The 26,730-nt window shown below is 40.5% G+C and overlaps 2 protein-coding genes across 2 annotated transcripts; both read right to left on the reverse strand.

Moving 5' to 3' along the window:
• Positions 1 to 877: 877 nt before the first annotated feature.
• On the reverse strand, positions 878 to 16,711 carry recql5 (RecQ helicase-like 5). Its single transcript, XM_061712000.1, has 19 exons — positions 16,585 to 16,711; positions 16,340 to 16,461; positions 14,924 to 15,445; positions 13,505 to 13,601; positions 13,318 to 13,429; positions 13,081 to 13,243; positions 12,915 to 12,997; positions 8,952 to 9,170; positions 8,769 to 8,868; positions 7,834 to 7,870; positions 7,693 to 7,751; positions 5,741 to 5,811; positions 5,526 to 5,619; positions 5,249 to 5,434; positions 4,523 to 5,136; positions 4,386 to 4,431; positions 2,956 to 3,180; positions 2,806 to 2,878; positions 878 to 2,708 (listed from the first exon to the last, which is right to left on the reverse strand). The coding sequence occupies exons 1-19, from the start codon at positions 16,676 to 16,678 to the stop codon at positions 2,584 to 2,586; spliced, it is 3,042 nt and encodes a 1,013-aa protein (XP_061567984.1). The 5' UTR covers positions 16,679 to 16,711; the 3' UTR covers positions 878 to 2,583.
• Positions 16,712 to 18,419: 1,708 nt separating this feature from the next.
• Positions 18,420 to 24,578, reverse strand: si:ch211-120g10.1 (butyrophilin subfamily 3 member A3). Its single transcript, XM_061711441.1, has 10 exons — positions 24,429 to 24,578; positions 22,997 to 23,079; positions 22,522 to 22,620; positions 21,653 to 21,754; positions 21,414 to 21,548; positions 21,197 to 21,334; positions 21,055 to 21,106; positions 20,944 to 20,970; positions 19,371 to 19,397; positions 18,420 to 19,292 (listed from the first exon to the last, which is right to left on the reverse strand). Exons 2-10 carry the CDS (start codon positions 23,054 to 23,056, stop codon positions 18,733 to 18,735), a joined length of 1,200 nt encoding a protein of 399 aa, XP_061567425.1. The 5' UTR covers positions 23,057 to 23,079; positions 24,429 to 24,578; the 3' UTR covers positions 18,420 to 18,732.
• Between the last annotated feature and the right edge of the window lie 2,152 nt (positions 24,579 to 26,730).

Consider the following 26,730-nt stretch of genomic DNA (forward strand, 5'->3'; position numbering starts at 1 on the left):
AATGTCGAGATTAATGTTGAAATACAATTTCGAGAAAAAAGTCGAAATGTATTTCAACTTTATTCTCGAAATTTCGACTTTATTCACAAAATTTCGACTTTATTCACAAAATTTTGACTTTATTCACGAAATTTCGACTTTTTTCTCGAAATTGTATTTCAACATTAATCTCGACATTTTGACTTTTTTCTCGAAGTGCACAATAAAAAAAATCTTCCCTTCCCAAATATTTTTTCTCCTGCATGGCCCTAATACTCTTCCGTAGATTTAAAACCATACAGCCAAGAAAAATAAAAATATACATTTCTTTCAAGGATTAAAAAAAAAAAAAAAACAGCTATTAAAGATGTTGAGGATTAATTCAGTTTACAGAAATAGGAATTTGAAACAGATGAGTATGTAATGTAGTATTTTAGTAATGTAGATATTTCAACTGTATTCACTCCATTTTTTTTATTTTTGTGTTTTTTGAAGTTATGTGCAATTGCGCATGACAAATTATTTAATTGCTGATTACTATGAATTTCAAATAAACTGTGTGATAATTGTGATAAACATCCCAATATGTTCTGTAGATATTATTGCACTTATCTGTGGAGAACAAAATGTCCTGTGGTGTTTTTATCTTAATCTTGTTTTCTGTAGTGTCAGCCTTTTACCAGTATTAGCATACAATTGACTCAACAGATTCAGCCTTCTGAAATGATAATCTGTGAACTGCACTCTGAAATTTACCAACTGTCCCTGAAAGCACCACCACTGGGGGTGATGTCATCTTTTTTTCAATCTCCCCATTCAGCACTGAGTTTTAATGAATACATCAGATAAAATAAGAGGTGGCCCACACCAGACGGCATACTTTTCTCTTCAGCACTGACTTTATTTTAAACATTTAAAAGTATAGAATGAAACAACTGCAGCTGTCGAGTCTTAACAGTCAGACGTCTGTGTGTCCCTCAGCTTTGTAAGTGCTCTTGAGGGTTTCCTCATGACACTGACTCGCACAGGCCTGACAGGCCTAAAAAAAAAACAAGGTGGAAAACATCTCTCAGCAAAGATTCCTCATAACCAAGAACTGACACAACGCAAAACAGAAATGACATTGGTTTTGAATTAAAATCCACATGGTTTAAATTAATGTTGTATGTCAATATTGTCCATGTTTCCAGCAGCAACAAAACTGTAGCAGCTAATAAAATATCACCTGGACCCGCAACAAAGAGCATGTGGTTTATATTCCCCATGAAAATAGAACAGTTTTAATGTCTTTCACTCCACATTATGTACATATAATTATCAACATTAATGAGCAATTAGTGAGCAAGAGTCACGAGAATAATTCATTATGCCGCTACAGCTGTACCTCAGAAGTTCAGAGCTAAAAGTGTCGTAATTAATTTGCTACCTTAATCAGACACCTTCGCATGACTTGTTTTTAGGTGAGCTGAGAGTTTTTGCCCGTGCATTTCACTGCCCACCACTTATTGTGTTTTGGCATGCTGATATCAGTTTGCTTCAAATACATAAATGATCCTGAGAAGATAAATCTAATGAAACTCTCCAAGTAGCACCGTCATCACGTCCAAAACCAACTCTGGCCTGGACACTGGTCTATGAACTAAACCCTGAAGATCCAATAACAATCCCATCCCTTTCTACATTGGGAGTATAACCGTTACCATGGAAATGTAGTATACAGTATTATGATGGTAAACATTTTAATGATCATACCTACTACACAACACTTTCAGGAAGCTATAAAAAAAGTTTCTTAAACACAGACATTCTAACTTTTCACAGAAAAAAATAAAATAAACAGAAAGGATCCTTTCAGTTTGACGCATGAATAATCTGGAACCAGCTCACCTTCATGGAATAATAAAAGAAAAAATGACATCACCTGAAAACAACTGCTGAGCAAACAGGTGAGAGTTTCAAACTGTAGGAGAACTACAGTGATGAATATGTTTCAGCTGGAAACAAGTCATTTTAACCGTAGCCGATGTGGTGAGGAGCTTCTCGCTGTGCTCTCACACATCTCTCATAGCTTATTATGAAACTTTATATTGGTCAGGCAGTGGAGTCTGGAAACGAAGAAGTCTGTTGACTCACGGCTCTGCGTGCCACTGCGTCCAGATGCAGCTTCCTGGAGCCGCCAGCATGGTCGCAATCTTGCCGTTCCAGGCCTCGTGTGGTCGGATTTCAGTCCAGCTCTGTATGCTCATGAACTTGCAGAGATTTCAAACAAGACATACAGCAAGTATGAGTGCAGATGGACTTAAAACGCTCCATCCTTTAGCCACAAGTCTAAACATAAAGTCAAAGTGGTCACAATTTGTACTAAACCCTGAACTCAAAACAAGATGCGCACAGATCCTCAAGGCTGCACCGGTCCCGGTTTATTGCTCATTTGTTGACATAAGCTACTATAGCAGCGACCAGACAAGATAAACAAAAAGAAAGCAGGACCCTTTCATAAGCTGTAAACCTGGTCTGCAGGCATCTGTAGAAAAAAGCGCAGAATCACATTGATATGAGACTGACAGGCACAAATAAAGAGCAGGGTTTTGACTACATTTCCCATCACTCCTTGGTCTCTTTGGTTTCACAGCTGTGTCGTCTTTGAAGGTGCTTCCAGTCTGCTTCGCTCTCGCAGCGCTGGACTTTACTGAAGAGGTTCTTGATGAGTGCTTTGGCTTTAGCTTTAACTGTGGAAGGAGAGGTGAGAGTGAAGAAGTCGTCGCTGCATCAACAAACCACAGATCCCAGTATTTAATGTCATTGTTTTTTTAAATCTCTGCTTACGTTGTTCTTTTCCCTGGGTCTTATCCTCTGCTAGAAGGTGAGACAAGTGGCGAGCAAACGACTTAAACAGTTCCTACAAAAGAATTAATTTATCCATTTAATAAAACATTTCGCTTCACGTGACTTTAATCCCAATTTAAAATGACGCACCTTGTTGGCAAACTTTCCCTGAGCGTAAAAGGGGTCCAGACAACGGACCACGATATCGGCGGCTTCCTTCAGCGTGGCGGGCGGAGGAGGCTTGCTGACCGGCTTCACGACCTTCTCCTGCACGGTGGGGTTGAATCTCACTCTTCTGCTGCTCTTGTCTGCAGGCCGGCTGCGTTTTGCGGGAGGAGGCTCCAAGTTGGCCTCTACATCCTCTTTCACCTGGAACTGCACACAAAGCTGAACTTTGAGCACAGGAACTCTGGCAGGGAGGGTTAACTTTAGTGGGCGACCGGCCGATTATCGAATTCGATATTCATAATTTTATTAATAATCGGTATCGGCCCCCCCTCCCAAAAAAAAATCGAAAATAAATAATTTCGATTTTTTTTTTTACTACCTCCAAGTAGGCACTTGCTGTGGTTTGGGTCTGGGAATTGACAGTATTGTGCCTGACTGTTCTAAAATTGAGGCTGTTATTCCTCTTAATTTGTTATTTTTTTATAGGCAGCTTTTTTATTTTATGTAAAGAGAAAATTCACTTAAAAGGAGCCGTCTGTAAGAAATGGCCAAAACTGGTACTGCAGTCACTTTCAAAATATTGTTGAGCGGCGTGTCCCCTCCCCCTCCTCCCCCCGACCAGAGGTTGCCAGGTAGGCTGCAGAATGCAGCAGGAACGTAGGCTGCCATGGCTGCGATAATTAGAGCCGAGCTGGCAACCCGGATGCCGAAACAATACTGACTTGGTGATTGGGAGATAGGTGGAGGGTGGAGCTTCAGAAACAATACTGACTTGGTGATTGGGAGATAGGTGGAGGGTGGAGCTTCAGAAACAATACTGACTTGGTGATTGGGAGATAGGTGGAGGGTGGAGCTTCAGGCCAAAACAAAAAATGACAACATAAACATCAGTTGAGGGCTGCAACTCCTCTTTTTAAACTGGAATATCCTGGCTTGAGTGCTGTTGTCAGTGACATAAGTATTTGAAATGAACATGATTTTTAAATGTCTGTTGACATATCGGGGTCATTTTATGATTCTTTTTATTATTGCTCTTACATACAGCTCCTTTAATGTTATTTTTAATAACTGAAATGCTGCTTGTTTTGTTTGATGTTCCATAATTTGCACTTTTGATGTGTGAGCCGTGCGAAGTGAATATTGCTGTCCTTCCTAGTTAAAGCAATAAATTGCTCACCATTCATTTAAATGAATTCTTGTATTGAAATTTGTTTTCTCCCAAAAAGGTAAAAAAGGGTAATAATCGTATCGGCTGATATCGGCTATCGGTCTTTTTGATTTCCCCCTAATCGGTGATCGAAATAATCGAAAAAAAAGGCTGATCGGTCGGACACTAGTTAACTTCATTTAAATTTAAATTAACAGAGATTTCTTTTAAAACGATATAAACCTAACGGCCAGTTGAGACCTACCTCTTGAATTAAAGGCGGTTTAGCTTCTTCTGCAGGTTCATTTTGTCTGTGTGAAAAGATTCAAATAAAGATTAGAGATTCCAAAGGTCTTTTCAAGCAAAAGTCCAGAATACCATTGTGAATTGAGAGTGAATTACTCCGTGATGGACGTCATATCCTTTGGATTCAAAATCTCCTCTTCGTCTGCTTTCTCCTTTTCATCATCAGTTATAACAACCACCTCGGTTTTACTTTCTATGAGGATCACATCCTCAGTCTGAGAAACCGCAGGGCTTTTCCCTGAATCCGGCTCCTGGTCAATGTTCTCCTCAAACACCTCAGTGGGAGAATGAGAAAAAGTGCTATCTGTTTCGTTGGACAACTCTGCCTCATCGGGGCTCTTCTCCGTTGTTTGTTTCTCCGTCTTTGCAAAGTACTGGGAGATGTTGCGGGAAGTCTTTGCAGCTTCTGCTAGCTTCTGTTGTTTCTTGCTCAGGGCTCTGCCTCCTTTTGTCGGGCTGTTGAGGGAGCCACTAATGGCAAGAGCTCTGGCTTTGATGGATGAAGGTATAGATGACATTGTTTCTGCGTTCGGTATTCCCTCCCCGACTCTCCTCATATCCGACTCCCCTGAGCAGTCACTCAAAAATCTACCGCTCGTTTTCCCTTTGTCGGACGATGCGTCTAACACGGAAGGCTCCAGCAGATCCTTGGCACTCAGGAAGGGGTTAGACGACCCCCTCAGGCCCGCCCCTACTCTCTTTCGTTTCATCTGGGCGAGAAAAGAGAAACTTGACTGGTTTGAAGGGACAAGAATCTGCAAGAATTGTTTCCTCAAACTTTAAAGGAACTGTAGCTGTGAGCGTGTGATAAAGCAGACTTACTGAGTAGACCTCAGATGCGAGGGTGAAACCCTGCAGCTCCTCAGGATATAAGGAAGAAGAGGAGGAGGAGGAGGAGGAGGATACGTCTTTCTCCAGTTTTGTCTTAGATTCGCTGGTACTGCTGCTTGTTCCTTCTCCTTCCTCTCCCTTCACTGGAGCAGATGAAGCTTTCTTCAACTCAGACACCTTCAGAATTCAAGAGGACGTGCACATAAACATCTAGAGCTTTATGGTGTACTCCCACACATTAAGAAAAAACAACAAATGCCGTAGCCACCTTCTTTAGAACAGAGGCTTTGTACAAGTTGCTGGATTTGCTATTTCTGAAGATCTCATGTTCAATATCGATGGCAGACGTCAGACCGTCACAGCTGTTAGAGAGAAAGAAAAAAAAAAGTGATGACCAAAGTACAGGACCTGGAATAGAGGTGGTTATAGACATTTGTAATAATCTATAAACAGAACAGTTTAAGAGTTTGTGTCCACACTCACTCGAATGCATCTTGCTCCCCCTGCTGGCATTGCACGGCCTCCTGCAGGCGGTACAGGCAGTGCTCTCTGGTCTGAAATGCCACAAGAAGTTCAGATATCAAAGAAACAACAGCAACAGTTGTGTGAAAAAGGGTTTGCCCCCTTCCTGATTTCTTTTTTTTTTTTGCATGTTTGCCACACTAAAAGGTTCCAGATCATCCAACAAATTTAAATATTAGACAAAGATAACACAAGTAACCACAAAGTGCAGTTTTTAAATGAAGGTTTTTATTATTAAGTGGGAAAACATCCAAACCTACATAGAACTGTGTGAAAAAGTGATTGCCCCCCCTGTTAAAACATACATTAACTGGTTTATCACATCTTTGGAAAGCTGAGTTCAATTTCTCCAGCCACACTCAGGCCTGATTACTGCCACGCCTGTTCTCAATCAAGACATCACTTCAATACGACCTGCTGACAAAGTGAAGCAGACCAAAGATCCTCAAAAGCTAGACATCATGCAAAGACATTCAGGAACAAATGAGAAACAAAGTAATTGGAAAAGGTTACAGAACCATTTCTAAAGCTTTGGGACTCCAGCGAACCACAGTGAGAGCCTTTATCCACAAATGGAGAAAACATGGAACAGTGGTGAACCTTCCCAGGAGGCCGGCCGACCAAAATGACCCCAAGAGCAGCAACGACTCATCCAAGAGTCACAAAGACTCCAGAACAACATCCAAAGAACTGCAGGCCTCACTCGCCTGAACTAAGGTCATTATTCATGACTCCACCATAAGAAAGAGATGGGGCAAAAATGGCTGCATGGCAGAGTTCCAAGACCAAAACCACTGCTGAGCAAAAAGAACATCAAGGCTCGGCTCAGTTTTTCCAGAAAACATCTTGATGATCCCCAAGACTTTTGGGGAAATACTCTGTGGACTGACGAGACAAAAGTTTTCACTTTTTGGAAGGTGTATGTCCTATTACATCTGGTGTAAAAGTAACACAGCATTTCCGAAAAGGAACATCATTTCAACAGTAAAACATGGTGGTGGTAGTGTGATGGTCTGGGCTGTTTTACTGTTTCAGGACCTGGAAGACTTGCTGTGGTAAATGGAACCAGGAATTCTGCTGGCTAACAAAAAATCCTGCAGGAGAATGTCCGGCATCTGTTTGTGACTTCAAGCTGAAGCCACTTGGGTTCTGCAGCAGGACAATGATCCAAAACACACCAGCAAGTCCAACCTCTGAATGGCTTAAGAAAAACAAAATCAAGACTTTGGAGTGGCCTAGTCAAAGTCCCGACCTGAATCCAACTGAGATGATGTGGCATGACCGTAAAAAAATGTTTCATGCTCAAACCTCCAATGTGGCTGAATTACAACAATTCTGCAAAGATGAGCGGGCCAAAGTTCCTCCACACCCTGTAAAAGACTCATTGCCAGTTATCACAAACGCTTGATTGCAGTTGTTGCTGCTAAGGGCCCAACCAGTTATTAGGTTTTAGGGGACAATCCCTTTTTCCACACAGGGCCATGTAGGTTTGGATTTTTCTTTCTCCTTAATAATAAAAACCTTCATTTAAAAACGGCATTTTCTGTTTACTCATGTTATCTTTGTCTAAAATTTAAATTTGTTTGATGATCTGAACATTCAAGTGTGACAAACATGCAAAAAAATAAGAAATCAGGAAGGAGGCAAACACTTTTTCACACAACTGTAAATGAGTTGTGAATATTTTACAGTTCGGTAGGAGGGTTACAGGACTTAATCATTTCTGTTATACTGTTGAGTTGGTTGGACTTTTAAGTTATTTTCACCCACTTGTCTTTACAGATGCTGGATACAAACAGCCCTTATAATTCAGCAGCGTTAACGTCTCATGACACAGAGTTCCTGTAAGCGTGTGAATGAATGCAGCAGTTTTAAGAGGACCTCCTCTGCAGCGTTCAGATTTGGTCTGTTACCTTCACAGTGAGCCGGGGGATCTTCTGGCTGCTGGCATCCCTGAGCAGGCAGTCGGCATCTGGACATCAGGATACGCTGGTTATGTGACTGATCGGCCAAAAGACACATTCATGATCACCTTATTCCTCTACTGACGTTACCTGGTGGAACGAAGTCTTCTCTTGGACCATCAGAGCCCTGAACAAACAAACGTTGGCAGAAGTTAGTGTTTCCACAACCACAGACGTCCAGTCACACACTGTGTATCATTTTTCTCGGATCTGAAAGCAAAATGGACATTAAAATCTATTTTGAAGTTTGACACAGATTTTGTAAAGGCTAATGTTTGTTACCTCTCTCTAGGAAAAGGCAGCTGCTGTGATAATCTTATCAATCTTATCATTTTTATTTAATGTTTCTGTATCTAGTTATACTGTTTTTCCCCCCCTCATTGTTATAAATTGTATCTGCTTTCCAATGCTCTGGATGTACAGTATGTAAATGGAGAAAGCCACTTCTCAAGCCCCTGGAGGGTTTTTAGGCTTTCTCCTTCACATTTCTTTCTACTTTTATATTGTGTTACAAATGTTTTTTATATGTGAAAACAAAATAATAATAATAATAATAATAATAATAATAATAATAATAGTTTAGTCAGCTAGTGGTGCTTCCCATGAGTGACTGGTTAGTATTCAGATCACCATAAACTATTTATCTCTGTCATACTACCTCAAACTGTATTAACAGCCAAGGCAAGTTGAGTTGTCCCTTTTAACCCAAAGTTAGTGTACCTAAACTGTTTAAATATTTATGAGAGGGAAGGGCCTGAATTAACAATGATCTCATGAATTCCTGCCAATGTCATCATTTATTTATAGTATATTTTTCTCCCCCTAATGTTATATAATTGCCACACTTTTAAGTTATGAACTGTGAGCAAAAACAATGCACTTGGAGCATTCACAACATACAGGGACCCCCTCAGTCCTTCTTGCAGATGTGCAAAGAGCCAACACAAAACAGCTCGATTTATAGCAGTTTTTCCCTGAAAACGAACGTAACATAGATATTTGTTGAATGACAGTTGACGATTCACCTTCCGCATGTGCATCTGCCTCTTGTAGAGCTCAGTAAAATGCTTCTTCCTATTTTTGCCTTCATCATCCCCACCGTTGTCTTCATCCCCTGAATCAAACCTGCCGGAGGAAAAGTGCAATATCAGATCAGAGCTGGACTCTTCCCATCAACACTGCAGACGGTGCCGTTACAGCAGTCGTGCCTTTCAAAGCCGTAACCCTTCCTCCCTCCTTCGTAAAGACCCGCCTGGAACCCGAACGGTCCTTTGGGCTCTTTGCTGGCCGCCTCGGTCCTGGTGCTGAGCGTAGCCGCTCGCTCCAGCTGGGCTCGCACGATTTTGGGGTGACGACAGAAGTCGCAGGCACCTGCGCAATTTGGCATCTGGTTTCCAAAGAACTTGGAGATGGTGGCATGGCGACACCTGACAGGAGAACAGGAGACGGCTCACTTTAATGATTGCGCTCACTGTAAAAATCAAATTCCTGCACGTGACATCACATCTATAAAAGCAGAGAGACATTATTTTCAAGCATTTTTGAGCACACGACAAAAACCACTCCATGATACACAGACTTTCAAATGCTTTCTCCTCCTGTTGTGTGAAAGAGAAGTCTTCAAGTAGGTGGAGAAAGACAGAACTGATCACACACAAGGACTTTGAGGAAACTCACAGGAAGGAGTGCCTGACGAGTAGGGCTGGGCGATATATCGAGATTTTAATATATATCGATATATTTTCAAACACGATATGGTACGAGACAATATCGTTTATATCGATTTAAAATATATATATATCTTTTTTTTTTTTTTTTAACATTTTTTTTTATGATTTTGATATAGCTTATTTTGTGACAAATTGACTTGAATGTTTTATTTGAGATTTGCACAAATGTTTTGTTATTTGCACAACTGTCAACCTCAGTGGAAAAGTCTGCCTGTTACTGTCTACATTGTATTAATTGCACAGTGTATTTTAATTTAATTGTTATGCAGGAAAGGGATATTTGTTTTATTTTATTCAAGAAGCATTTTTATTCTATATATGCAGGCAGTTTATTTTTATTTCATTTGTTTTATACATTTTGATATTGTGCAGACCTCTGTTAACAAAGGAACCTGTGTGACATTTGGCACGAGGCATTGTATTAAAACTGACTGTTTTTTTAAGGGTTTGCCTCAGAAAAAAATGAAGCTAACAGAGATGCTATGCTATAATGCTTTGGGGGAAACCCCAATTAAGGCACAGAAAAAATATCGACATATATCGACTATCGCCATTCAGCTAGAAAATATCGAGATATGACTTTTGGTCCATATCGCCCAGCCCTACTGACGAGAAAAGTTTTAGACAGGCAGGACAACTGAGCCACACATTCAAAAGTCTGTGCCACTAAAGAGAAGACAACAACAAAGCTAAGGATGGCAAGATGAGAACGTTCAACGTGAGTGAAGATTAAAAGCGGTGTCAGAGAGGAGAGAAGAGTTTGCGTCACCACTCATTTCCTCATATCCACATTCAGCTGTCATCAGTATGGAGGCATCCTCTGATCTCAGGGAGATCTAGAGCAGCGTCTGAGAAGCTTCTCCTCTGGATGACACGCCGCATGTCCCAACAACAAACACACTGCCAAAGAAGACACTCAACAGGCATCTCCCTCGTGTCTCGTCTCCTCTTCATCTGCTGGATTTGTCCTTTCTGACTCTCAGCCCGTGTTTGAGTGTGAGGAACCAGCAGAAACCTTCACAGGTGGGTGATTTCAGTGAGTCTCTCAGCACCAATGTAGGTTTCTCAACAACAGAGAAAGTTCAGCAGAAACATATTTAAGTTTACTGCTCCTGGTTTCTGCTGGAGGCTGCATGTTCAAGTTTCTCAAAAGCAAGATCAAACTGAAACCAGAATGGTTTTTAATCCAATACTGAACACCAAGGGACAGACATCAACACAGACGATGAGGCTGATCTCTGAGTTACTTTCTCTTAAATCAAACAACTTTAGTTTAGTTATGCTGAGAAGGGTTCAAAAAACATATATAAATCCTTCACAAATGCTCATTCACAGGCAGTAAACTCCTGCTTCTTTTCCTGTCCCTGTAACCCTGCAAAAGGCGTATAAACTACCAAACTGCAGTTTATCATGTTAACAGACTAAAGCTGAAAACTCAAAAGTCGTGTTACCTGCTTGGGGTGACGAGCAGTTCAAGATTCACCTTGATGTGATTTAAATGTGTCTTCCCATCTCCATCTCCACCTCACGTCCATCTAACCAGGATGGACGCCAGAGACGAGACGCTGGGCCTCCTGAACCAGATATGGGCCAAGCTGAAAGATCTGCCCAACGCCCACCCTTTACAGCTGGGAGCCTTCTTCATCCTCCTAGCCTTCATCTGTGAGTCTCAGCCCACGTTCTTACATTTGTTGAATAGTTTAAAGGGGAGCTGCTCATCAAACTGCTCTTGATGGTCCTGCTCGTAACGGTGCTGACCTGTGTGAGCTGCTGCTGCTGCTGCTGTCGTGGACCAAGCTGAAAGAGTCCAACATTTAAGTGAAATCTCTCCATGCAGATGGAACACAATTATCTTTGAACACTGAACTTGCAAATATGGCATCTGGGCACAGAAGACTGTAAATCAGGTCTTCACTGCAGCTCCGTGGAGCACAAGTCCTTCAGTAAACTCATTCTCAGGAATCTTGCTTATGCAACAAAACAAAAAACAAGTCAAAAACAAAACCCTTGCCAGAAACAGAGAACTTGTGGGAAACTGACCGGCTGCCAAACACACCTGCTAGAGCTGCCAGGCTTTCAGGAGAATCAACATTCCTCGGAGCATCCCTGCTCTCTGCACAACAGCTCCTCTGGCCTGAGGCGAAGGCAGAACCAGCTCCAGCTCTCTTACATACAAAAATATACAGGATCAAACATGCTTACAGCTAGCTAAAAATGCTGAGCTGGGCGGTATTATGTAAAGGGAAAAGTCAAAATCATTTCTACATATTTCTTATGAAAACGTGAATCCATGTCACTGTGATGGAATCAGAATCGGCAGTCGTAGTCTGACTTTGGCAGGATGATGTTATTACTGAGTAAGATTATACAAAGTAACATTGATCCTGAAGAAGGGGAGTTGTTTCCAAACCTGAATATCTTCCTAGAAGAAAAAGAACCAAGAGAACAAGTCTGCCCTCTGCTGGACACAAACTGAAAGAACGCAATGATCTGAATACTTGGATATTGATAACAAGCTGTAATGCAAGCCTTTTTTTACTACATGAAACTGACTTTTACAAACTGTACACTCACTGTACATTGATTTTCATGTAATCCATGAAAATACATTTCTACATGATGTGTGCACTGAATCCGGGTAACGGGTAAAATATCTTTTGTTGTTTTTTGTTTTTGTATTGTTGGTGAGTTAGTGTGTATGTTTTCTTATTTTTTTGTTTTGTTTTTTCATTATTTCTTTTTTTTGGTATTATATACCGTATTTTCTGGACTATAAGCCGCACCTGTATATAAGCTGCATCCACTCTATTTTTTAAAAAACAATTAAAAAAAAAAAAGATATACAAGCCGCAGATATTTATGTTGTTAGATTAGATATTTACATGTAAAGAAGGATTTTGAACTGTAAATGATGTACATGTTTGTACCTAAATAGATCCTTTCCTAACAGTGTCTTTTAACACGGCAGCAACTTTGCTGATTAAAACGGGACAGAACCAAGAGAAAATAACCAGTATTTATTTATCTATTTATCTGTTTGAAATCTGCTTCTACCTACTTCTATCTGCTAAAGAAGAAGTAGCATATTCTCTTTGCATTTATTTTGTCTTAGTTTTTATTCTAATTCCGGTTAGCACTCCCCCAAGCGGTGGAAGAAAAATCCACAGAATAGCCGCACCTTTGTATAAGCCGCGTGGTTCAAAACCTATGAAAAAAGTAGCAGCTTATAGTCCAGAAAATACGGTAAGTAGTGACTGTTGAAAAGACGGACAGACCATCTTCATACGAATTGTTTTATTTTTTTTGAGAAAGGGGCTTGTTATCTAACGCTTTCTTCTTCTTGCCCCTTTTTGATCATGGAATGGAACATGTATGTGAACTATTTCCATGATACGGAATAAATAAAAATGAAATGAAATGAAATGAAAATCCATCATTTACTTTTCTTGCTCACAAAACGACACCATGGCTTCGAGGTCTGTGATGGCAGTTTTGTCCGACTCCTTCGCAGAGCCACGCTTTGCCTGAGGACAAATTGAAAACATTTTCAGAAAACTCTAAAATAATGGCGATGCTTCCACCGGACGCCTTCTGTTGGTCACCTGACCTGTTTCCGGCCGACTTCCTGGCGGATGAGGAAGTTAAGTTGCTCCTTATCCTTTGGGGAATAGTATGTGCGGCAGGAGGAGGGTAGACCGTCTCTTCCTGCTCTCCCAGATTCTTGATAGTAACTGGCCAGAGACTTAGCAAGGTTCCAGTGTGCTACAAATCTGCAAAACATCAATATAAAACAATCAACAACCAGAATAATGGTCTTGAAAGATTCTCAGATCTGTTGTCTCACCTGACATTAGCTTTATCTACTCCCATCCCAAAGCTGATGGTAGCGACAATAACCAGCACCTTCCCCTGCATCCACTCATTCTGCACCTCTGTGCGATCTCCTGCCTTCAGACCTGTGATAGCGGTGTAACACTTTACCTTGAAATACTTCAAACTCCATGAACACACAGACACTGAAGCAATCTCACCTGCGTGATACGGCTTGGACAAGATGCCGAGCTTGGTCAGCTGATGAGCCACGACTTCACAGCCTTCTCTGGTTCGACAGTACACAATCCCACAGCCCTGGAAACAAATACCACAGACTGCAGCTTCACAAAAACCTGGGTCCTCAAAGAAAAACTATCAAACTATCATTCATATGCATCAGAAGCCTATGGAATATGTGATGATTGACTTCTGCCATCACAGCTAAGGAAAATCTTGACATGGAAGGTATTTTATGACTAAGTTGTAAAACCTTTCCCTCCGCTGACACGTTATCTTTGATCACTGCTTTTACATAGGCCTAATCAGAGTCTCAGACTTTAAGTAGGAAAACAAAACCCTGATTGCTTCAACTGCAGAAGACCTTCAGGAATATTAACAAGCCTCTGGAGATTTTTTTTTTTTTAGCTTTTAACTGAAGTGGCACCTCCACAAATTTGACCTGCACAACATAATCATCAGAAGAAAAAGTCCACTGAGCCCAAAATTAAGTGTTGCAAGTTAGATATATCTGATTAACCCTTGTGCTGTCTTTGGGTCAAAATGACCCAATTCTTCTATCCTTCTTTCCTCCTGCTCTCTCCTGCCTTATTCCTTTCCTCTTTTCCTCCTTTTTTACCCTCCTTTACTCCTTTTTCTTCCTACCTTCCTTTCGTCATTCGTTCCTTCTTTGCTTTTCCTTCCTTCTTTCCTTATTATCTCCATTCCTTCCTTCTTCCCTTCCCTCTTTCCTTTTCTCCATTCCTTCCTCCCTCCCTTCCATCTTTTCTCCCTTCCTTACTTCCTTCCTTCTTTCCATCTTTTCTCCCATCCATATTTTCTCCCTTCCTTACTTCCTTCCTTCTTTCCATCTTTTCTCCCATCCATATTTTCTCCCTTCCCTACTTCCTTCCTTCTTTTCTCCTTACTTCCTTCTTTCCTCCCTTCCATCTTTTCTCCCTTCCTTATTCCCTTTCCTACTCTCCTTTCCTACTTCCTTCCTTATTTCCTTCCTTCCATCTTTTCTCCCTTCCTTACTCCCTTTCCTACTTCCTTCCTTCTTTTCTCCTTTCTATCTTTTCTCCCTTCCTTACTCCCTTTCCTACTTCCTTCCTTATTTCCTTCCTTCCATCTTTTCTCCCTTCCTTACTCCCTTTCCTACTTCCTTCCTTCTTTTCTCCTTCCTTCTTTACTTCCTTATTTTCTCCCTTCACCCTCCCTTGACCCAAAGACAGCACAAGGGTTAAATGAAATGACAGCTAACTACCTAAGAAAACCTCACACAGTCTACAAAAGCTGAAGCTCAAAGGAAGGATGTTTGAGAATACATTCATCATCTTTACCCATCTTCAAAGATCAACAATGAACCAACTCAAAAGTGAAAGATTAAGGTTCAGTCTTGGCCCTCAGAGTTTACTAACCTGCCCATCAGATGCACTTTCCAGTGCCAGGGATGTCTTGATAAAGGCGTGCAGGTGGACGTAAGCGTTTGGAAGAAGCTCCCTGAAGATCACATCATAGTACAAATTTTTCCGGAAGACGGGCGTGACAAAAGACAGAGGGGCGGACATCCTCAGGGTCTGAACAATGTCATCTTGTACATTCTTGGGGGCTGTTGCCGTCAAAGCCAAACAGGGAACCCCTTGTAAACGAGCCCGCAGCTCGCCGAGTTTGAGATAGTCGGGTCTAAAATCGTGTCCCCACTGAGAGACGCAGTGAGCCTCGTCCACAGCCAGGTAGGACAGAAGACGCCGGCTGCACAAGTCTGTCAGGCAGGGCTGGAACGAGGCAGAGGCCACCATCTCTGGAGTGATGTAGAGGAGCTTCAGCTTTGGGCTGCTGCTCCCCAGGTCAGCCAGGATCAGACGGCGCTCGGCCACCGGGAGCTTGGAGTTGATGGAGCAGGCCGGGATGTTGAGCTCCCTCAGGTGGTCTACTTGGTCCTGTAGACAAATAAACTAAATAAACACAAGAAAGCTTCCTACAATGGCTCTGAGGCAGGGCTGGGCGATATATCGAGATTTTAATATATATCGATATATTTTCAAACGCGATATGGTACGAGACAATATCGTTTATATCGATATAGTTCATTTTGTGACAAATTGACTGTACATCAACGCTGACCCCTCGCGCTGGCAAAAAAGTACCTTTGTGTGCTGAAACCTGACAGTGTTGACAGGTTAGTTTTCCTGGCACAAAATCTGTAAAATGTACAGTAGTTGACTTGTTGTAATTATTTGAGATTTGCTCAAAGAGATGCAATATCTGTTTACATGTTTTATTAGAAATTTGCACAAATGTTTTGTTATTTGCACAACTGTCAACCTCAGTGGAAAAGTCTGCCTGTTACTATCTACATTGTATTAATTGCACAATGTATTTTAATTTAATTGTTGTGCAGGAAAGGGATATTTGCTTTATTATTTATTTTTAGCTGCTACAAGCATTTTTATTCTATATATGCAGGCATCTTATTTTTGTTTCATTTGTTTTATACATTTTGATATTGTGCAGACCTCTGTTAATAAAGGTACCTTTGTATTAAAACTGACTGTTTTTTTAAAAGAAAAAATGAAGCTAACAGAGATGCTATGCTATAATGCTTTGGGGGGAAACCCCAATTATGTCACAGAAAAAATATCGATATATATCGAGTATCGCCATTTAGCTAGAAAATATTGAGATATGAATTTTGGTCCATATCGCCAAGCCCTACTCTGAGGTGGATCTGACAGTAACTAAACGACTATGTGTGATTGAAATGTGATGTTTAGGGTTGTGTGTTGCCCCTCAGTTCCTCTGTATTTGTCAGTGCAGGAGGATGAGAGACTGACCTGGATGAGGGCGATCAGGGGGGATATGACCAGGGTAATGCCCTGACCCAGCACCGCAGGGAGCTGGTAGCACAGGGACTTCCCTGCCCCGGTGGGCATGCACACGAACACATCCCTGTCCCCTGCAGGGAGACCAAGCCGCCATCACATCAACACCGACCTGCCTCCACCATTCACCGGTTACTGTTCATAACCACCAACTGGCAGCAAACCAAAGTGCACAAACACGCCGTTTACCGACTTACCTCGGATGACTGCCCTCACCACGTCTTCCTGGACCTTAGACCTGAAGTTGCTGAACCCGAAGTGGGTCTTCAACGCATCTTGTAAACTTGCCATGTTTTGTTTCTTTCAAGAACTTGTAAATCTCGGCATGGTCGCACACCGATGACGTCACGACGCAGCCGAAACCCAACAATGAAAGTTAAAAAAAAATAGATTCGATTGATTTTGTATTTTATTATTAAAATACCCCCAACAAATGTATTCTTTGGTTTATTGATACATTTTTCATTCTTTTTTTTTAAACACTATGCTTCACTCAGAGCTCTGATTGGTCCAGCTGGTCACACCCACAGACTGTAATCAGCTGCTGGACATGATAGTGAGTGATGCTTTACAAAGTATGGAAATAATCGTTTTGTGTTTTTTTTTACTCTATATCATAGGATGAGGAGATGCTTAAATGATTTATGTATATATATATATATATATATATATATATATATATATATATATATATATATATATATATATATATATATATATATATATATATATATATATATATATATATATATTATTGTTCTTACTGCTATAATGGTACTGCCATTACATTGCACATGTCTGCACATGTTCATACATTTTTCATATGACATAACCATATTTATTCTACTCTTGTAAAGTAACTGCTAATACACGGAACATATTTATATTTCACTTATACTACTCCAAACCACCTTCTGCAAAACAACTGTATACTACTGTCTACATTGTACTATATTTCTTGTCCTGTCTATGAAACACCTGTCTATACTTTATCACATTGCACTTTTCTGCTTTTTGCACTTCTGGTTAGACATAAACTGCATTTCGTTGTCTCTGTACTCGCACTTGGTACAATGACTATAAAGTTGAATATAATCTAATCTAATATTTCATAAGATACTATAACAGTTTTCTTTCCCATACTGCTTTCAAATTATAACATAAAATAGACCATTCTTTAAATTTTATAATTTTTTTTTTTAGTGCAGATTTCCAAAGCTTAATGACCCTCTGTCTTTATTTCTGTAAGGCTCTGCCTGTTTTAGATGCCGTTTTTTTTACCCAGTTATATCACCTGACCGTGTGCCAGTTACCGGTAATCCAATTATTTATACGGTGTTCCTCTAGAAGCTCCCTTTTCAGTGCCACTTACTTCTGCAGTCTTTTGTCACTCCGTTCCTGACATATTTCAGATATAAAATGTATCAACTTTGAAATAGCCAAAGTGTCACTCTATCAGCATTTGGTATGTTTTCTGTGTTTCTCTGTTTTGAATAAAATGTGGATTTATCAGATTTGCAAATCACTGAGTTATGTTTTTATTTAGATTTTCCAATCTCACAAAATCTTTCAAATTGGAATTGTAAGTTTACATCTGTTATGTATCATTTTATTGGAGCTACTTTGGTTATTACAGGTGCTTTAACCAGCTCTTGAACTGGATCTTGTCACTGGTGTGTTAATATATAGGGTGTAGCAGGGTTACATTCTTCGACTTGTAACAGTACATCAGTGTATCTTGCAACTGACACAGGATACTTTCACTGCAATGCAATACAAGACATATAAAAGAGGACGTTCCCATAAATGTAAAGATAAGACTTCAGTAATACAATAGTTTAATGTGTCTTTTCATTATTATTATCCAAACTTATGCTTCACTGACTTTTTAGACTTCTTTTTAGATTTCTCTTGAAGTAAAGATGTATTTGTTCACTGTTTGCAGCTGAGTTATTCTTGATGTGTGATTTTCACACATCAATTACAGGTCTGGTGTGAAGTCGGATCTATTAATAAAGACATTCCAAAAATGAAGACTTGATTTGGTTTATTTATTATTCACAGAAGTGCATTCTCATTGTTGATTAGTAGTGCACAATACATAGAAGTCAAACAACCAGCTTCCCCTCAAATGTATGAAAATACAGTATGGATAGACATATAGTGAGAAGGCGGTAGCAGCAATAACATTAAAGCCGTAGCAGCATACAGAGTGGTCACATAGTGGAGCTATACCACAGCACAATGATGGTCTTTAACGCAGGGATTCCTCTTATTGATTCTGATTGGTTATACTCTATCGTGATGTCTACTGGGTCCTCTAGGAAGAGCGTACAGAGGGAAACTTAACCCCACAGGCAGGATGCAGGACAGAGACAGTGGGTTTTGACCAATGGAGACTTGATCACCAGATCCTTACCGATCTCCACCGTCCCAAACAAAGGGAACAGCTTGTCGGTGAAGGTCTCATTATAGGTGTAAATGTGCGTGTGTTTTTCTACATCATAGAAGGACAACTGGCTATTATCATAATCAAGGTAGACGCCCACCTTACGGGGGATGAGACCCGGCGGCAAGGCAGTGAAGGGCACCGTCAGCGCCTTCAGCTCAGTGCCCCTCTCCAGCCGGAGGGTCAGATACCCCGTGTCTGTGTTCAGGGACTTGAAGCCTTTCCTCAGGGCGGACTCTTTGGCCACGCCCAGCCGCCAATCACGCTCTCCCACCTCTGCCTCCCAGTAGTGGCGGCCGGAGCCCAAGCCCTCCAGTCCCAGGGCACACCACCAGCCGTCGAAACGCTGGTGGTAGTTAGGGATATCTTTCCTTTCAAAGCCACAGCGCATCTTCTTCTCATCAGTGGAAATGAGCAAATCGGGGTTCGCTGTGTCCAGATCAAGGGCCACGTCCACTGCAGGAGAGGTAACAAGGATTGACCAACCAGACTCATTACCAATTCATATTTCCATTTAAAAAAACTTTATTGTACCTGCAGCATCTGTGATCCAGTCCCACACTGCAAACACAAAAAGAAAGAGAAAAACATCTCTGACATTGCAAGTGGAATAATATAGTTGTGTTGCAATCAATTTAAAAGATGTTCACACTCTGATCTGACCCCACCGAGACGTCTAAACTCCTCCAAATGAGAATGCAAGTCATTCCCCTCCCATGGAGCACTGTGGCATTAAACTTTGAGGTGACAAATCTGATCATTCCCATTCTGTGGAAAACCACCCCAGTGCCCCCACAGCACCCAAGGCAAGACAATCACATCATCTGGAAAAGGTAAAGATGCAATCCTAACATCACCAAACTGCAAACTCTCTACATCTTGGCTGCAGCTTGAAACTGTGCATAAAGGTTGTGAACAGGACAGGTCAAAAAGCAGCAGTTCAGGGACAAGTGGGTTTGTAGCAAAGGGCCCGGTTACAAGCCTTCCCTGAGACTAGTTGGACGAGCTCCCTGACACCTCAAGTGCCCTTGAACAAATAAAGGAGTGCTCATGTGCCCTTAGACTGGGTTAAAAAAAACACATTGTTCTTTCTGAAGCTCAGGCTTGTCTATCGAACAGATTCTTCTCTCCAACACTCAGGAACAAGCTTTTCCAGAGAGGTAGAGAAGTGTGACCCTCCTGTACTTGAAATCCATCCTCTGATCCCCAGGTGAAGTTTCTTCTTCTGCCTCCTCTCTCAGAACCAGTGCACCCTGGGAAATCCTGTCAGAGGTGGACCGCCACCAGCAACAGAGCAATGGGATTTCTGGGCCGCTCGGTGGCGCAGTGGGTAAAGCAAGCTCGTATATATTGAGGCTACATTCCTCCTGCAGCGGTAACAGGTTTGAATCCTGGCCTTCGCACCTTTGCTGCATGTCATCCCCATTCTCTCTCTCTACCCCCTTCCTGTCTGCAACTTCAATAAAGGGCCACTAGAGCAGTGGTTCTCAAATGGGGGTACGCGTACCCCTGGGGGAACGTGAAGGCACTCCAGGGGGTACGTGAGATTTCAAAATATACATATATTTAAAAAGTAGCATTCATGCAAAAATCCTTTAAAAATAAATATTTCATAAATAATTGAGTAAAATATAAGTCTAAAGTCATAAAATTATTTTTATCTTCAGGAGTAGGCTATTCAACTTATTATCCTAAAACCCCAGAGTTTCCCCCACACCAGGATGGTTCCACCTAACCTGTCAATCACCTGGCTTCACCTGTCAATCACTTGGACCAACGATGGAGTCATGGTTGAAGCGTAGCAGCAATATTTTTATGTTTAATAAATCAGTTACTGATGGCACAGTGCTCTGTTTTAGGTCTTTTTTTTACAACCAAAAGTGCTTTGCACTGGTTAGGGGGTACTTGGCTGAAAAAATATTTCACAGGGGGTACATCACTGAAAAAAGGTTGAGGACCACTGCACTAGAGCCCCAAAAAATCTTAAAAAAAAAAAAAAAAAATGAGTTGGTGATCCATGGAGGGGTTAGTACCATGTAATGTTTTAAACTGGTTAAAAATGTAATTATTTTGTGGATGTTGATTAACAGTTACAAGTCTCCCTCACCTGGCTGAGGAATGTAGGATACAGCACCTGGAGAGGGACAATAAAACGAATCAGGAAAGGAACTTTTCATTTTTTTAGACAACAAAAATTGTGTGGTTTTGATTTACAAACCAATCTTCTGAGTCTTCTGCTTCCACAGAAGCCACTGCTGTGGTATCATGTCCTACAAGAACAAACCAAGAAAGATTAACCGATGAACTGCAAACACACAAGATGTTACTTATACTCTGTGAGATGTAACACAGATTCCTACCTTATCAGGGCGCTGGAGCATCAGAGTCCACATGACCAGCTCCATGGCGGTTATCAGGTTGGGTGCGCGGCCCCAGCGCCAGGCTGACTGTAGGTCCTCCAGAACCTTTGCCACTGGCTCTCCAGGCCACACACTTTGCTGCAAGATGATCAAATAACATGTTTTAATCAAGCAGAGGTTAAAGGAAACATGATTTCCACAGATCTAGGCTACCCACCTCAGGCTGAGCTCTCAGATCCATGACCCAGTTGAGAACCACATTCTTGGCCTGTAGGAGGTCCTGTACATTCACCAGATTATAGAGTTTGGTCTCATCCATCTCTGGCCAGCCATCGGTCTGCAGGGTCTTCTTCTGCACACAAGCAGACACATAGTTTAGTGAATTTTAAGAATGAGAAGTCATACTGCTATATTTTCTAAAAAAAATATGATTTTATTTCTCTCAAAAAAAAGCACCTTGCTCTCCAGTATGTATGCCCACTGCAGGATGAAGACCTTGCAGAGAGGAGTTGGCCAGACATCCTCTTGGTTCCAGATGTACTCCAGGACTGCTGATCTCTGACAGGACAACGATAAAAGGAGACGGTTGAATGCAAAACAGAAGGCCTGAAGATATCACAATGGCAAAATAGTGTCTTAATTGCTAAGCAAGCCAAAGCACAACACATTCTTCCCAAAATGGCTAGAAAACAGTACTGCTGGTAATTGATCTCCAGTTTTACAAGAATTATTGTTCATAAGTAGTGCGTTTAAAACCAATACTTTTATTTTTAGTAAGGGTTTTGGTATTAAGAGGTAAGTGGTGCCAATTCTCAGTCCAAAAGTGCAGAAGAAGTGCAGATTTTTCCAATTGAAGTGAAAGGCAGCCAGGGTCTCCTCTGAACTTTGTAGGAATGTGAGGGACCAGAAAAAAGGTATATGTTGAGAGCTCCTGCTGTAGAAATGCAGGCTGTAGCCAACTTTCCTGAGGATTTGAGACTTTACAGATCTTTTAAAGTCACAAAAAGCCATGTAACATTCGAATGAAAAGAGAAAACACTCTATAAAAAAATACAATCTTTTTAACATGGAGAAAGACCTGGAGAAAGAATAGGAAATTCAGAGAAGTGAAGAACATTTTGTAACATTTAATATTAAAAACGCGCTCTTGGAGGAGTCCAGTCTGCACTCACATGTTGTGGGATTTGTGTACATCATCATTTATTCAGACCGATGTTCTTTTTTCTTCATACATTGTAAATGTGCTTACGAACAAGTGGATTAAAACACTTCCTATATGTTGATAACCCATTAATCTTGTGCATGGTGCACACAGAGGTTCGTACCTGGCACACTCGGCTGAGATCTCTTGCCAGTTCCAAAATAAACTGCTGATCTTCATCCAGAGGCTCCGTCTTCTCCCTGTTTGTCCTTTTGTGTGATTCCTGAGTGGAAAATACAAAATTAATGGGTCTCTAACAATAAACTATTTGGAAAGAACTCTCTGGAAAAATAATGCATTAGTGCTGATTGATAATTGTTTTAGAAAGTAAGAAGGTTGGTGTGAAGAGGAGGCTGTCACAGCCTGATCAAAATGCTCACCCTGGATCTGTCCTGTAAGAGGAAAACGGACAGCAGCTGCAGCCAGATTCAATGCATACGCTTGACCTTTTTCTTTTTTTAATTAACCCGAGAAAAGATGTGTAGTCATGCGGCGCAATAAAGTCAAGTCAGCTAAGTATCAAGGTGACCTAAAAGAGGTGTGAACATTAAACATGTTTCCCTAGAAGCTAAAAACAAAAGGAAAAAAAGAACAGTTACCTTAATCTTAGCCGTGAAGTTTTTGGCCGGCTCCACCATGAAGTGAAAACACTGCATCATCTTGGCGGCTGTGTGCTAGCGTCCTGCAATGAAAGACGAACAAAGGGAATTCATAAAATATCACGACTGAGATTAATACACAAGCATGACCTCCATTATTCATTTTGTGTCAACATCTGTGACCGTTGGCAGCTTTACTTGCTGTTAACATGTTCATTGACCGTAAGATCACTCTGCTGTGGTTAAACATCACATCAGTCTGAGGCGGGGGGGATTTTCTTATGTTGAACTTTTACATTTTTATAAACTCAAAGGAGTAATAGCTTTAATTTAGTCATAGCTCTGGTCTTCTGTCTTTCAAGGGCATCTCATCGCAGTGGCTGTCCTTTGAAAGAGACAGCCTTTGCACGGGACGGCTGCTAATGTTTAATTCCAAAACATCAGCGTTCCCTGGGGATCATTAAACAACATGTGATGGAAATGTCACATAGCGACTCAGACAGCATAACCTGAAGGAGGTGCATACTGTGGCTACGGATTCTGGGAAGCATCGGCAAAATAAACACAATGAAGAGAAGATTGTGTTATCTCAAGTGAGGCACCAATAACAGCTCCACCACAAATTGTTACCAATCTGATGACGACCTGGATCAGAATTAAGCAATAAAGCCAGTCACTGTGAGACGTGACAGGGCCTGGATCCTTCCAGCGCATCCCCTTCAGCTGCCAGTCTGACCGTGTCCTGAGTCAGCCTCTCTATTTCTACAGTCTTTTTCTATTTTTTGCTCCTCTCTCACTTTCTACCCCCTCATCATCTGCGGAATAATACAAGGGCTCGGTCTGTTTCTGATTGACACGAAAGGAGTTTAGGTGATCAATCTGAAATGGTTGATCTGAAATAGACTGCAGATGATGTGGAGTCCGTGCTTTCGTGCCAATTCACCCCATTTCATGCAAATAAATTGGGCATCTGCAGTTCTGTATAATGCAGGTAAGTACCAGTCCCATACAGCTCCACTAAACTGCAGCTTTTTTTTTTTTAGATAAAAATATATTGTGGTTCAATACACTTTTTTATGCTAAAAGGAAGAAATACATGTCAAATCAAGTGAAAGGTAACAGGTAAATGCACCACAAGAACAGACTTATTAATGCTGTGGGATAACATGACAGTGCAGCTTTTGCAGCATGAGAGCGACCCAGTTGGAGAACAGCTGATGACAGCAAAATAGGTAAATACAGACCTGCCCAGGGACTCTGCGGCATTATAGCTGCAGTGACAATCCCAATAAACCATGTAAACTCTTATTCCTACCAATATAACCACTTTGTTTGCATATCTCTTCTGCTAAGGTCACATAATTTAGTTGCTGCAGTGCGTCATATTTCAAAAACACCGTAGATCGGAACGCCCATCTAAAAAGCAGCTTACCTGCAATCAATTGCTTGAAGCTTTGTGCTTCTCTTGTTGGAAAAAAGCCGAGTGGTCCTGCTTTAGCGAAGTGTTTGGTCTGTGTCTGCTGCAGTGCCTGACCTTGTTTACATACCAGACGAGCGCTCGTCTGATCTGTTCGGCTTTCTCCGTCAGTGACGTCAGTGACGCAGGCGGCTCTCCGATGGAGCTGAGAGAGAGGATGACAGGAGAGATGCTGCAACAAGGGCAACTTTAGTTATGTTGGCAATCTAGTAAACACTGTATAGTCGGAAAAACATAATTTAACTTAATTCATATTGTGTGGTTTTTAAAGAATAGTAGAAAAATAACCAAGTAGGAGCACAGGGTGCACTAGGTGCTGATGTTAAGGTAAATCTATTCATAGCATATTGTACACCTCTTTACACAGCTCACCTTTGGTGTAATTATAACACCGCCATGCTAAGGAAGTTGCAGGTAGCATATAATGATGCGTTCAGGATCCTCCTTAAGCTTCCAAGATGGACAAGTGCAAGCACTTTATTTGTTAATTTATTATGTCCCCACCGGATGCTCTGCTGAGAAATGTTATGTTAAATGTATGTATCGACTCCATGAGTCAGAAAATTGTCTAATAACTGCACTCACTAACATCAAACGGAGTGATACAAGGTACACATCTGGACTATGGAAACATTGGAACAGATGTTTGCATGTATTTTAATGTGTGACCTGTAATGTTTATGTATTTGGAACCTTTTGAGTCTGTAATAAAGTATTCATATCATATAACTACATTTCACATCTCTATATATTATCAATATGCCCAACAGTACACTGATACAAATATTGTGCTTGATGTACTTAAAAAAAACAAGTCAACTTTTTGCATGAGATTATTATGTAGATCAAGAAAGACTAGTCTTTGTATAAACTACTTAATTTTTTGTATGTAAATAATACATTTTGCAAGTACAGTGAACTTAATTGTGTTAAGTTGACTTTACTTGCCAAAATTAAGTTGACTTTACTTGCAAATTAATTTTGTACATACTAAAAATTAAGTAGTTTATACAAAGTCTTTCTAGATCTACATAAAAATCTCATGCGAAAAAGTTACCTTCATTTTTTTAAAGTAGATCAAGCAAGATACTTTTTACTGTGGTGTTCTACTTAAACAAATAAAGCATGTTTCATCTAAACGTTGGTCAATCTGCCCAATAAATTAAAATTGTTAAAAAAGTAAATACAACAAGACCATTGCCTATTGTTTGTGTGTAAATGAAAAGATTGCCTGGGATTACATAAATACAGCTTTTTAAGGAAAAAATGCACAATGTCTTGTTTTTTGAACAAATGCAGATTAAGTTCAAAACTAGATGTATTCATGTAAAGCAACACACTTCATTTTTAATTGTTAATATCACAGATTTAAATATGTTATATTTACATGCACTTAGATTTATGTTTTCAGTGTATAGAGCTTTTAAATGTACTTAAAAGCAGCTAGATACAGGAATATGCTTATATGAATGACATACATTAAAATAAATCAAATTAGAATAAAATTTGCTGCATATATACTTTTGATTTTTTATAGTTCTTTACTCAATTATTAAAGGTATCATCTGTATGGATTAGATAAAAAGAAATCATATGAACATAAGAGCATCAAGAAAACACATTTTGATGCCATATTAAACATATTAAACATATAAGTATATATTTAAAAGAGCCACTGAAAATACTATGCGATTCCAAACAATCTTAATATTAAACTAAATTCTATATCCATAACTGCAAATTTACAAACAAACAGATTAATGTTTCAGTTTTTTTGAAGGAAGTTTAATATTTTGTACATATCTGCTCTACGAAATCCAAAACAATAGAAATAATCTTTAATCTCCCATTTTAAAGTTGCACTTCAAGATTAATATTGTTCCTTACCTATATTCTCTCTTCTTTAAATAATACAAATAGAAAACAATTAATGTAAATCCCTTTGTGCGATCCTCCATAAGGTTTTCTGAATAGTCGGCCGTGTTAGTTGGAGCGGACGCAGCACAACTCAGGTTAATCCTAAATGGATAAATGGTGAACCAACCAAGATCTGCAACTAGTTGAAATATGCCTTACTTTACATTAATTTTCTTGGCTTTGCTCATGTTAAGCCATGACGCTAACTGATAAACTTTGTTCATCCATCTTTTCTGATGTCGTTGCTGAAATTACTTTTGGCTGACTGATTGCAGCCTGAGAATCCCTTGAACTCTGCTGGAGTTCAGTCCAAGTCCTGGCAAACGTAACGAGTCAACCT

This window comes from Cololabis saira, chromosome 21 (assembly GCF_033807715.1).
Source record: "Cololabis saira isolate AMF1-May2022 chromosome 21, fColSai1.1, whole genome shotgun sequence".
Taxonomy (NCBI): domain Eukaryota; kingdom Metazoa; phylum Chordata; class Actinopteri; order Beloniformes; family Belonidae; genus Cololabis; species Cololabis saira.